A 13,578-nucleotide genomic window follows, 5' to 3' on the forward strand; every position below is an offset into this window, starting at 1 on the left:
ATCCACTACCAAAATGCACTTCAAGAGTATTTTTAGTATCTTATCTGACATGTCAAATTTTTTCAAAGTGTTTTAATTTGCAATTTACCTACTCATTTATTTTTTCACTTATTGTTTTAAATCATTATAAAAATATTTTTACTTCTTTCTTACTAAAAATTCTGTTCTAGTCCTCTGTGAAGACTCCAGACTTTTCAGGAAATGATTTGTCTCCCCGGGTTTCCACTAATATTTCACCATAAGCTACGTTACTTTTTTCCCAAATCCTTTATGCCACATTTTGAGCATGCAGGAGGTTGTCTTCAAATATACTGTACTTCTGACAACTCCCAGTATACCCATTTAGTGAATCTGAAATCAGCCTTTATGTATGGAAAGGCAATTAAAAAATAACAAAAGAAATAAAATATATAAGAAGGTAAACCTCAACTGTCGTGATGAGAATATTACCAATGATCTTGAAGAAAATGAAATGTCCTTAGGCATAGGAAGGTAGAGAAGCCACTGAGTGCTCTCAAAGATAAACAGAATTCAACAATATTATTTACTGACCAACAGAGGAAACAGAAGAAGTAATTGTAGAATAGGTTACAGAAAAAAGTATTTCATAGCCAGAAAATTACTTATGTCAGACCCACAGAACAGATGATGGTCAACAGAAACTCTCCAGAGTTGTCCTTTAAAAACAAATCATTGCTAAAGTAATGAGGGATCACTGGAGTGTAAAATGAATAAAATCCATGGGAAAATGTTATTCCATTACGACATTCTTAAGCAGATCTCAGATCAAGTTAAGCAATGATTCTGTACACGTGTTATATTTTCCACAAAAGAGATTCTGAAATTGAATTAAACTTACGGAAAAGAGCCAACCTCGGACTTTTGTATTTGACAACAATTCCCCTTCAGTACATTTTGTGTCATTTCTAGAGGCCTTGGGGATATTTTTTTTAAATTGGTGGGGGGAGTGTGTGTGCGGGAAAAACAGGGAAGTGGGGCAGATAGCTATCACTTTAAAAATTCTTGAGAATTTTAAATACTTTTAATAAATAATGGTTGCTAAATAAAAATATCCTCTAGGACAAAAATGGAGCAGATAAAATGCATTTGCCTTGTTCTAAGCAAACAAGTGAATTCCAATACATACTGAAGGAGTCTTTGGCATAGTTTCTGTAAACTAAAGAACAATAGATGAAATGTCACCCTAACAAACTGTACAGACAATAAACTCTAGTGATTTCTATGGGGTACAACTCTATCTTGAATATGGTTATTGAAAAGAAGCTAATCTTGAAATAGTTATAAATAGATTTACAGCAACCTAAAACACCTGATTTTTTTTCTTAACTGAAGCTGGTGTTATTCATCTCACTAAATGGAAAAGTGTGATAGTAAATAGTGTATAAAGCTGGAGTAATAGCATCTCCAAGGTAGTTTTCTATCAAAACTGTTAAATTGTAGAAGCAAAGGACTATTGTGAAACCACTGCAGTTACAGATCATCTCAGAATATCAAAAAACTACATACACTAAGATAATGTATATGTTTTTATATTAAGAAGGAAGATTTTTTTTTTATGATTGTTACTGATGTTTGTATGACAAAAAGTTTCCTATCAAAAAAAACCCACCAAAATGCATTTGGTATATTTTGGGTTTTTTGCAAATGTTTTCTCATCTTAAGTAAATAGTCTAAACAAGTTTACATAATACAATATACTGATTACATTTTCTTATATTTTAATAATGTAATCCTGGTGTACTTGTACCTCCAGATATAAGAACAGAGGTAGTAATGAAACAGAGAAGCCATTTGAAGTATAAATTAAGCCATTTTGAATATGTTTAAATATGAAAAGAAGAAAATTGAACTACAAAAACTCTCTGCAGGCACCTTGCAAAAAGAAAGTTAACAACGATAGTCGCATGGAAATAAAACGAATTTTTATGAAGACATGATAAACACACCTAGATATTGGGACCATAAATTATAGCTTATTCTCTAGCATTCCTGAGAATTGCTGTCTGCAAAATAAGATTATCAGAAACATCTGCAGCAATGGAAATACAAATTAAGGAAGAAAATGACCAAAACATTGTAGATTTCATTTACCATTTCAATTCACCTGAACATACAATTATTTTTGGAAAAAAATTGTATGCAAAAAGCATATATACTTAAGCTGGTTGAAATAATTACTATTTTGACAATAATTTTAGAAAACAGTCGGCATTGTGATACTACTTTAGATATACTTCTCAGAGAAAGTGGCATGGTAAATTTAAGAAAATTCTAGTAAACTAAAAAATTACTATTTTGGAATATTTTCTACGTATTTAAAATATGATCAGGTAACTTGACCAAAAGTACTGATATGAAAATTTCAGAAAACACATGTGCAAATTTTTAATACTTCAAATTACAGAGAAACTATCATTGCCTACACTCAGTATTTCCTGAAGTTATTTATTATAGGAAAAATACTTGTGTTTAATTTAAATTCCATTCAAAGTGAGTTTCATGCCTTAACAGAATTTTTGAAGGGAAGTCAAAAGCAATAGTAATACTGGTATTTCTGAGAAAAATGTTGATTTCTCTGTATTAAAAAGAATCCAATTTACTGTTTAGTAAAAAGAAATTTAATTTCTTCCACTCTTCAGAGCAAGAATTTGGAAACAGGGTGGCAGTGCAACAGACAACAATACTTTCTTTGACATCCTTTTTAGCAGGAAGTCTCAAACTTAACTTTGGCCAAGTTTATATATTTGGACCACATTTAGTCAGAAGACACTAAGAGTCTGAGAGCTAAATTCTGACAAAGTTTAATGTTATATATCTAAGTTTCAGACTTTGATCCTTATCAACCTGACAGCTATGGCCAGAGCTACCCAGGAATAAGAAGTGAGCAAATACTTCTTCTGTGTCTTTCTCTCAGTGCCTTTTATATTCTATCAAATAGAAAGAAGGAAAAGAAATCAACTTTCATCGTACAAATTGGATTAAACTAAAGGAGTGAATATACAAAGAGAAGGAAAACTGCTAGCAAAGTACAGAAGTAAGATTGCTCCTGGAAATACCAGCAGACTGGCTCAAAGATCAAAGTAGGTAACAGTGGAACGAATGCTATGGTAAGTATTATGAGGTTTAGGCAAGTGATGGACAAGAAGAGAGACAAAACAGAAATAGAAAGGATAACAAAAAAGGGAGTGTGATACTTCCACATTGTTATGAAGCCACACTCCATATATTTGATATTCAGATTCCCACTTCTCTGTGGACAGGCAAACAGCTTAGAAACTCTCTAGCAAAACATATGTCTTAGACTTGTCAACCTGCTGACCTGTGGAAGGAATAAACATCTATATCATGGCTATGAAATCCTTTTGCTCAAAGAGGCAATGCATTTATATTGTAGATCAAATGAGTTTGAATCAGATGAATATGCAACTGATAGCATGCAAGGAATTTGTTTTTCCTGCTGTTTCTCTAAATATCTAGGATGCTGCACTGGGCATGGTGGTATTCAGTCAAAGGTTGGACTTGATCTTGGAGGTAATTTCCAACCTTCGCTGATTCTGATTCTCTGATTCTACAATCTGGCCACAAAAATAAAACAAGAAGATTATAATCCATAATTATTCCAAAATTAGTAGATGACACAGTTACTGATGTCTGTGCAAACTCAGCTCAGATCATGGTGCATTTACGTTATGATATCACATTCCATTACCCTATTTTTCTACAGGACATTTTCCTATGCAGTGCACGACTTGATAAGTGCAGCGGTCATGAAATAGTGCTGTGTAACAGGCGGACAACTTTAAGACTCTACTTCATTTGTTACAGCAACTGAAGCCTATGTACAGAAGAAGTTAAGGCACAAAAAGAGGAGAATACAATAGTATCAAAAAGCTAGAGGATTAAGGCTTTGTAATTGGTACAGAGACTGCATTATGCCAAGTAAAGTTTATGAGAGGGCACTCCCTTGGTCTTCATTCTCCAAGTGTTTCATATGAGTCACACAGCTCTGCAATGCTGTGTATTCAGGAAAAAGAACCACCAGAACACATCCTGGACAGTGACTGTATTAAAGAACTAGATTACTCTGAACAAAATGAACACATAAATAAGAATGCACTTCATTTTTCTCCAATTCTCAAACATTAAAATGGAAATGAAATACCAATTCACTTCAATGCCAATTCACTTCACTGGAAGTGCCTCTTCCCTCTCTTTAACAGCGTAGCCATTAGGCATTAATTCTAAGATATTAAGAGTATCCACAGTGAACCATATCAAAAAAGTTCCAGGAAAAAGTCCACCTAAGGAAACTCCTCTTTTGCCATGAATGTAGAAGGATACAAGACGAATAGATCTCAGGCCTGGCTTTTAAACTGGTGGTTTAGGGGTTTGCCCCCCCCCCCGGCAATCTCTGAAGAGCACTGACTGTGGTTGAAGGTCCAAGTACAGTACTGCAAATCATTAAATTTTATAATTCATGAGAAATCATAATAAGATGAAATGCATAAAAATGTACTTCAAGAAATATTAACAGTAATGCAACCAAAACTAGGTAATCTTTCAGTTCTGTTACAAACACACTTAAAATTTTCCTTCTCCACAACAAATACTGAGCAAATAAAGTTGTTCTCTATGCAGAGTGACCCAAAAGAATCCTCTCCATCAAATTCTTATTAGGTCTGTCCATTGGACCTTGGCAACATCTCTACAAGTTAGTAGCTGAGAGTGTAACTGGAAGCAGCAATTTTTAAAACATGTTCGTTATCAACGTCAACTTCTTGGAAGTCTATCAAAAGCATATCTGGGACAGGCGAAATGTAAACTACATGCTGTAAGGACTATGTATATCTATCTGCCCTCATTGCTAAGCACAGCTCTGACAGACTATGGCCTCTGCTACTCTTGAGAATAGAAGGTAATTAAGGTCTGAAGACAAAAGCAGAGGAGAGTGAATGAGGAAGTGTAATTAGAACTCCAGTCAGACTTGATTTTTTTTTTTTTTTAATTGAAAACTGCTGCACAGCAATCACACCTACTATGCTGGTTGTGGGTGAAAGAGAGGAAGAGGTCCTCCCCATCCCAGTTTATTCCCAGCAGTTGGCAACAGCCTTTTGTGTCAGATTTCTACCTGCACAGATTAGATATGAAAACTTCCAAAGTACCTGTTTGTTAGCCTGTTTGTCAGAGGTAGTCAAAACATTCCCATTCAGAAAAAGACAATTTAGTGACTCTAGATCATTCTAACTTAGAAAGTAATTAAACCAGCTGCCAGCTTGGATTGTGAGCAGCTGAATGTCTGTTAGGACTGGAAACCACTTACAACAGCTCAACTGTGATGAGAAAAAAAGTATATATGGGGAAGGTATTAATAGACCCTAACTTTAAATGCTGGAACATCATCTTGGAGAATGGTGAAGTACCAATTGACAAGGATTCTAGAATGATCTCCTCAAAAAACTGATGCCAAATCAAGAGAACGGTGAGGTTCCTAACACGTGCTATATCAGTAGGTTTCCTAAATAAGTTTGTGTTAAAAATAAATATTAGAACTGAGACAGTATTATGTTTGCATAAAAGAGAGTGCATAGACAACTTCCCAGACAGTGGTTTTGTTTGGTTTTTTAATGTGTACTTCCCATACCTCAAAAAAATCCAGTATTAACCTACCATACCCATGCAACTTTTCAATTCTTTTATTTTGACCAGACTCCTTTCTACTTTCTCCTTTTTCACTTAAGTATTATAAAATATGTACTTTGTTTTCAGAAGCAATAAACAAGTTTTTATCTCCACTGAATTTCAGAAATAAGTGTATATGTGTAACTCTCACTGTGACAGATTCAGAGAAAATATTAAAATTTAGCATAAGACTTTCCCATCTGAAGTTAAATTAATGAACTTTCAAGACTTAACAACACATCTCAAGTAGTGATTAACAACAAAGGCTTCAAAATCTAAATACAGTCTCATTCCTCTCTAATTATACATACAGATGACCTTAAGGAAGCTTTATACTAACCCAGAATAGGCTAGCTAACTTATCTCTCAATTGTAAATATTTATGATATACATGAATAACAGAAGACTGCTTCTGAATCTTAACAAGTTCTTTCTTAATAATCTCAGTGGTACAAAACTCAAACACTGGATAAATCTTACCACTTTTTACATTTATTGTCATGGGGTTTTCTTCTTTGTTCTCCTGCTACAGCATATCAAAATGTACATGCTTAGTACTACGGATCTTTATCCCTTTTATCATCCTTTTGTAAAATCTTAAACTTCCTAGATATCTCAAGAGTGTTCAAATATGCAAACTATTTTTTTCCACTGGCCTCTTTCATGACATTTATTCATTTCTGCTACAATTATTTTACATAAAAAGAAAGTATATAGTTATGTATGGTTATGTTGCAAATTAATATGCAACATGGTAAAATCATGTTTTTGGTCCTGTTCTGCACCTCTTTAAGTACCGTCCAGCATTACAAGACTTCTATTTAGTCCCTGTAGTGTGGTTCCTCTTCCTTATACAATTGCAGTAGACCTAAGAAAAACATCCAGCAGAAGCAGTATCAAAGCTAATAAACACTGTTTCCTGCATGACCTTTGATACAGATGAATAGGGTGTAAGTCAAGAAAACAGAGAAGCAGCAGCTTGAGTATTCTGCACATTAACAACGCCAGACAGATTCCTTTTACCGGAGTAACTCTCCAGCTGACCTAAACTGCTCCACAACGGAAGCCCTAAATAAACTCCTTAATCCTATTAGTTTGAAGAATAAATTGTGCACATTTATGTCAGTTAAACTCTGTTCATCTAGAAGTATCATCACATGACTTCTATCAAGTAGTTTAATAAATGTTGTTGAAAAAAAAAAAATAGTTTACTTTCAGTTTTGGTCCATACCATAACCACAGCTGTTTTATCAATCAACTGCTTTATCCAATATCTCCAAGTGTTAATTTCAGTATCTGTAGAATTAAATTATTCCTATGGTCCTGTCATTGCAGAAAAACAAGTACATAAACCCTCAACATTCTAGTACATACCTTTATTCTGTGAAATCGAACAATATCTCCAACTTTGTAAATTTTTGGTAGGGAATCTGGATTTCCATTAAAAAGAGTGCATGTTAACTTCACATTTGATGGGTCCACAAGTGTTACAACTGAGCAATAATCTGTAAAATGAAAAAGTGTCTGAATCAGTAACAGGCATTATGAAATTATTAACACACTGATATTAAATTTGGGATGAGCACCCGTATGGCCAATTTTTTTTCTGCTATGATCTGTGTAACTCTTCCAAAGTTAATTTTTTTACAGTATCGTAACAACTGAAGTGTGACACATCTTGCCGATAATTAGCCAAAAAAACTGAAAATGAAATTTGTGATTAAGCACAGGTCTGTGAGCCAGGAATACACAAACCTTTTTCTTCTGTCTACAACAGGCATGCTATTCTTTCAAGTTTCAATTACTTTCTCCATAAAATGGAGAAATGGAGCATACGTACAATCTTATGAAATTTTTTTCTAAGATTTATTTTTGCACCGCCTTCTGAAGAGGTAATGAGTTCTACAAGTTCTAAAAGCAAATTAAAACATAAATTACATATCTTTCACTTCAACAAAATATGCAGGAGATACATATATACTGCAAAAATACAGTCACACAGCAGTAGTTAGAAAATAGAGCAAAAATCTGAAATATGCCCTTTTGAAGTTAAACTTCATAGAACTGCACTTCTGTTTAATGACTTTAAAAGTAAAATCAAAAAAAGATACAAATATGACAATGCAAACCAGCCCAGAATAGAGCAGTATTTGCAGATGACATAAATGAAACCTGTATTTTCCATTTCAGCTTATAAAAGCAGAGTCAAAGCACACTTGCTCTTTCACAACATAGTAGCTGGTTCACCTGCATGAAGAATGCTACCTACTGACCCCAATCTCCTGCATCACCCATTGTCCCTCCAAGAGACACAGTAACCTGCAACCACAGCAAGGGGAGTAGAGACTAGGAAAGAGGAGGAGGAGTGTCTGGAGTGAAGCTGATCCTGGGAGTGGTGGAGGAAAGGTGTTTTCCCTAAGTTTTCAAATGTTTCTCTTTGTTTCTCAATTTCTGAATAAGTTATTAAATGTTTATGTTAACTGGCAATGAAGTAAATTCCTCAACTCAAATCTGTCTTGCCCTGACAGACACCTTTTCATCTCTCAAAAATAAAAACCCAAAGAGAAAAGCAAAAAAATCCAAATGATCAAAATCCCCACCTTCCTTTAGTTAGAATTCTATGAGGCCGTTAGTGATAATGACATTAAACCAGAGTTTACATATCTGGGAACTGAACAAAGGTGTCACAGTTCTAAAACAAAGTCAATAAAAGCTCCATCATGCATTTTAAAGAGATGCAGACATGTAAGTTGTTGCTAGACTGCTTTGAAAGAGAATGCTATCAGTCCACTAAAACTGACTGATTTGCCTTATATATAAAAGGTACAGGAAGGCAGTCAAAAGACAACAATCGTCATATGTAAACTCTGTGAACAGATTTCCCAAATATGAAGACAGATATGTTAGACTGGATTAAAATACCTGCTTTCATGTACACTGCTCAGTCACAGACTGAAAAAACTGCAAGTATTTACTACCGTAATCCAAAGATGGATTGTTGTATTTCTTTGGGTATGAATTCTAGAGGTTAACTTAACAGGTCAGCTGCAAATACAAGCAAAATGAGCAATTAAAAAGAAAAATCTATGTTTCATAGAATTACAATCCTTTGAGGATACAGGGTAACATGCTACAGTGCATTGATAGACTCCAACATTGGAATCAAGAGTGAAATAACAAAAATACTCCACATTAAAATGGTGGTTACTCTTTGATGCTGTGATTATAGAACCTAGTCAGCTTCACACATGTGCAACTGCCTATTTAATAGCAGAAGTTAACACACTGTCTCAATTTTCTGCGCAGTTATCACACTTATATGAGACTGATCACCATCCTAGTCAAAGCAGTATAAAATATTACACATGCTTTATATATCTAGAAACATCATCTACATAACACAGATTCTCTGTCTGTGACTTTAGTCTTCCATTCCTAATCATCACCTCAAAACATCACTTTTACAGTAAACCTAATTACAGTAAAGGTATTTGAGAACAAAGCATAAAGATTGATTTTCTTTTAATGAAATCTTCATCCAGCAAGTCCTTTTTGAAGGTTAAAAATCAAAAGCCACCTGTCTTTTCTTCTCCAGCTAAAATGTGAAAATTATTTTGTTTTCCACAGCATCATTATAGTTCAGTGACTGAACTCACTTTTCTGAAAAAAAATGATTCAAACTCTAAACAGAACTGTTGAATTTAAATAATGTCCTGGTGTTAAGCAAAGCAATACAGTAAATGTCATTGGTCCAACTTTTGATTTTTCTCAACACACTTTCCAACAAAGCAAAATCCCTTAGTTACCAAGCTAATAAATAAATAAGTAAATAATGGAACTTTAAATATTGAAGTCAATTTTCCTTTACTCTAGAAATTTACTCCACTGATTAATTTTTCTTTAAAAAGAAAATTTTACCACTGACACATTTTACTTGTAATAATCTGTCTTAAAAACATGACACAACAAATGCACAGTTCAGTAAATTTATATACTATAAAAGAAAGCTTTTTACTTTCATACTAGATTGACTCAGTAAAAGCACCAGATTTCAGCTGACACTACAGAGAACTCCAAAACTGAAACCCTATTTTTTTTAATACACTTAATTGTTATGAAGTGGTATTCTCACTCAGGCTTATCATCATGTGAGGAACCACCACCTATGGACAGCTATCTGTAAGGATGCTACTTGTAGCACCCCAGAGTTGATTTTTATGAAAACAAGGAGAGATAAGCGATGTTTGGTTTAAATGAAAGTACAGTGATGCATCTGTTTTACATGCTTTTTATATCCTTTCAGACTAGTCCTTATTGTTCTTTAAGAAAACAATTGCTTTATTAATTAGTTTTTTATTTAATCTCATAAAAACCCCACAACTATTTGCTGATCAGTAGAAGGTTACATTATCTGCATGGAGAATGCTGATTTGACAAGCCTTTAGGTTCTGACTTTAAATAGTCTGAAATGCAAATGTTTTGTTGCCCTGTAATAACCATTGAAAAGCTAAAGTTTCCTCCACTACCATGACAGTTTGGGGTCATTCTTCAGGTTATAGCTTTCCTTTCATAAATGCACTGAGTGTTACATCAGTCATCAGCATGCTCAGAAAGTCACCATCTCTCCAAAGTGTACAGATACATACAAACCAACAAACACATAAAAATCCCAAATCCCACGGCTTCACATAAAAATTTATTTTTTGGTCATCCTAAGAAAACCAGAATTGCTTTCCTTATTAGTAGTTACTTATGTTGTAGGACTGACAAGTTGTTTAGTACTTACTGATTAAACATTTATTTTAGTTTTACTGAGGACTTCAGCAGTTCCTAACGAATGCTTGTATTAATTCTTAAGGGGGAAAGCATTGGTCACATTACAAATCCCCTTCTGGGCAATCACATATGTAGTCTTGAATAATATTTAAGTGGAAAACCCACTGTCCTGAACTTGTTAACTTCCACTGCAGAGAGATAAAAAGGTTTTTGGCAATGTCATTGGCAATTAGGGACTCTAAAGATTGCCTTCTGTTTCTTATATTTCAATACAGACAAAAAAGACAGACATTTCTGTAGCAAATTCGCTCTTCATAACTAAATGAAACATTATTTATGTTTTCAAGAATTACTGAGGCCATTCAATACACAAATATCTGTACTAACACCAAGCAGCTGAACCGGCTAATTTACTCTACACATTCATCAAGACAAGAAGTAATATAAATATATGCACACTCCTATGTGTATGTATATTTATTTATATACAAATATGTATTGCAGAAGCCCAAAACAAAACCTCTAAAGAATCAAACTGAAGATGTTTAACTAGAGCTTGTTACTTCTAACATGGTGATACCCTTTAGAAATATAAAAATTCAGTAACTACCAGAAACATCTGGCTTAACATCTGTTAAGCATCTGCTTTAATGCCATCATTTGTAAATTGTAGATCTAAGTAACTTGAGATTGTCTTGTGATTTCTATTAACTATTTATTCAACTGTTTAATTACTTTCTCATGTCCTTTAATTTTTTTTAATCTTTTATATTAAATAAAAAACCGTGGTTATTTAAAAAAGAAATGCATACAAACCACTGTGAATAGAAGGGAACAGAACATTAACCCCCAGGGGTCGAGAAATGAAATCACTATCTTTACCTCTGCAACAGTTTTTATTCCATTCTGCAAAATTTAAATAAATGCTCAACATTTTGATTTGGAAAAAAACAAAACGAAATGTAATACATTGAAGAAAAAACTACTGTAGATTTTGGTTTGCACTCTAAAGTTGGTTTGCTATTACTTACTAAAAACTATTTTAATTGAAGTGGACCAACTGGTATAGTTCAATAAATTCTTTCAGCTACATAGTTTTAAACAAATTCTAGCCTAAATATGTTGGTGAGCTTGGCACAAGATCAAATAAAAAACTGAAAATAAAAAAGTAGGGCTTTAAAATACACTTAAGAATCTGATTTATGGTTCTTAAGCTGCACTTTGAGCATGTAGAATGCTGACCTGGAAGCGTTCAAGCTTTTTAGAAGTGCGTTTTCTGAAAATGCTACCCTTTATTGATTTTGATTCTAAGAAATATTTCATAAAAATAAAATAGTTACAATCCAAATGCATGTCTAGGTAGGATAAAATGTTTAATTCAACATGTGACATATGAATATACTGCATGTATCTAAGAGAATAAGCTACGTAGAGGTTTCTCCATGAAAATAGGACGTTACTTCTATGATTCAGTGTTAACCAGCAGCAAAGATTATTCTTGCTATACTTCTTCCTTGCATTATGAAAAACACTAACAAATACCTACATGAAACAAAGAGTTGGGGAAGCAGTAATGTCATGTTCTAATGTCCTAAAACTTTCATGGTCAAGTACATAATCTCTGTAATTGGACACTACAAAGACAGAAGCTCTTTTTCTCCTATATGGACTGTTTTTACAGTAAATCTCAAGGTTAAATACTTGAGATGTCCTTGGGATTAAGGAAGAGGAGAGAGGAGAAAATCACCTTTGTTAAAAATTTAAAGTATCTTAAGACTCTTAAAGTGTTGGAGAAAAAAAGTTAGAATATAGTTTTGAACACTCACAACAGATCTAGCAGACAAAATCCCATCTGTCTGTTGTACCAAGCAGGACTGGAAGTACTTCCTCAGACAGTTTTCAGAACACAAAGTTCTCATGTATACACATTTCAAACTACATGTCTTGAGTTGAAGCATGCTTAGTTAAAACAACTTTCTCTGGAACAAACGATTTATGCTCATACTGAAAATTCATTTCTTCATCAGTGTTTTAATATTCATCTAATGCAAAATTGGTAATAGAAATGATGAATATTTAATTATAGATTATATAAACTAATAAAGCTAAACTGGGTACCACTCCAGTGGGAACACAGTGTAAAGCTACAGTCTTAATATATGTAAGAAGGAGCAGTTAAATAAATAATCATTTTCCCTATTAAGTTTCTACTACTTATGAAATGGAAGTGAGTAACTCACTCGCAAAAATCTGTCCTAGCTGTTCCAGAGACATGCTGTCTGGAAAGTCAGTGCATTTAACTCCATTGTTTTTACATATCTGGAAAAAATGGCAGTCCTACTGACTTCCAGCTACCAGTTCTTGTCTTCAGGATGTTCTCTGAAGTCTTTGCTAAAGTAGGCAGACAAATGACAAATTTCAACCATGTGATCCTTTAAGAACTGCCCTTCCATGATTTACTCAAAAAGCAGAAATAGTACTTTCTATATTTGATTAATTCCCTTACTCTTTTTGATGTCAGCAATGTGAAAAAAGAAAATAAAATCTTTAAAAGATTTTGTGGGGTTTGTTTTGTCTGATTATTTGCTTTTAAGTCTGAGTCTCTTATTTTTCAAGGGGAAAGAACCTCCATTCATCACTGCTAATATCCTTGATTATTACAGATAAAGCACTTACCAGACACCACCACAAAATTAAGATCTTGAGAAGCTTGCTACAGTGACAGACAGATGCTGTTTGGCAGCCTGTGCAAAACAGATCTATCAACCTTAAATACCAGATGACTGTTCTCTGCTCTGTACAGGTCAAGATTATACTTGCACCTTTACAATGAGGTATTTTACAGATTAATGGCACATCAAGCAGGAAGGAGTATCAGTGGTAAGATCTCACACACAAATAAAATGTTTTGTTAATTTTTAAATTTGGTCCTTCTGTTTGAAAAAGCATAAAGACTGTGTTATCATTGTATTTATATTAATATTTAAGTATTAACTGCAGCTAAAACATTTGCTATATTCACAGCCAACATGCACAGACTTAATTTAGTATCTTATGAATATCTGCATTTCTATTTAGATGTCAGAACAAATTTTGTGTTTT

The 13,578-nt window shown here is 33.6% G+C and overlaps 1 protein-coding gene across 7 annotated transcripts in view; it reads right to left on the bottom strand.

The window, feature by feature from the left end:
- Positions 1-13,578, bottom strand: part of POT1 (protection of telomeres 1) — an 85,631-nt gene that overhangs the window by 51,539 nt on the left and 20,514 nt on the right. For all 7 annotated transcript variants that reach the window (XM_017818184.1, XM_017818181.1, XM_017818182.1 and 4 more), the window contains one exon: positions 7,075-7,205. In XM_017818184.1, the coding sequence (XP_017673673.1) occupies positions 7,075-7,205 (131 nt within the window). The remainder of the gene's footprint in view (positions 1-7,074; positions 7,206-13,578) is intronic.

The sequence above is a fragment of the Lepidothrix coronata genome, unplaced genomic scaffold (assembly GCF_001604755.1).
Source record: "Lepidothrix coronata isolate B3197 unplaced genomic scaffold, Lepidothrix_coronata-1.0 Scaffold66, whole genome shotgun sequence".
Taxonomy (NCBI): domain Eukaryota; kingdom Metazoa; phylum Chordata; class Aves; order Passeriformes; family Pipridae; genus Lepidothrix; species Lepidothrix coronata.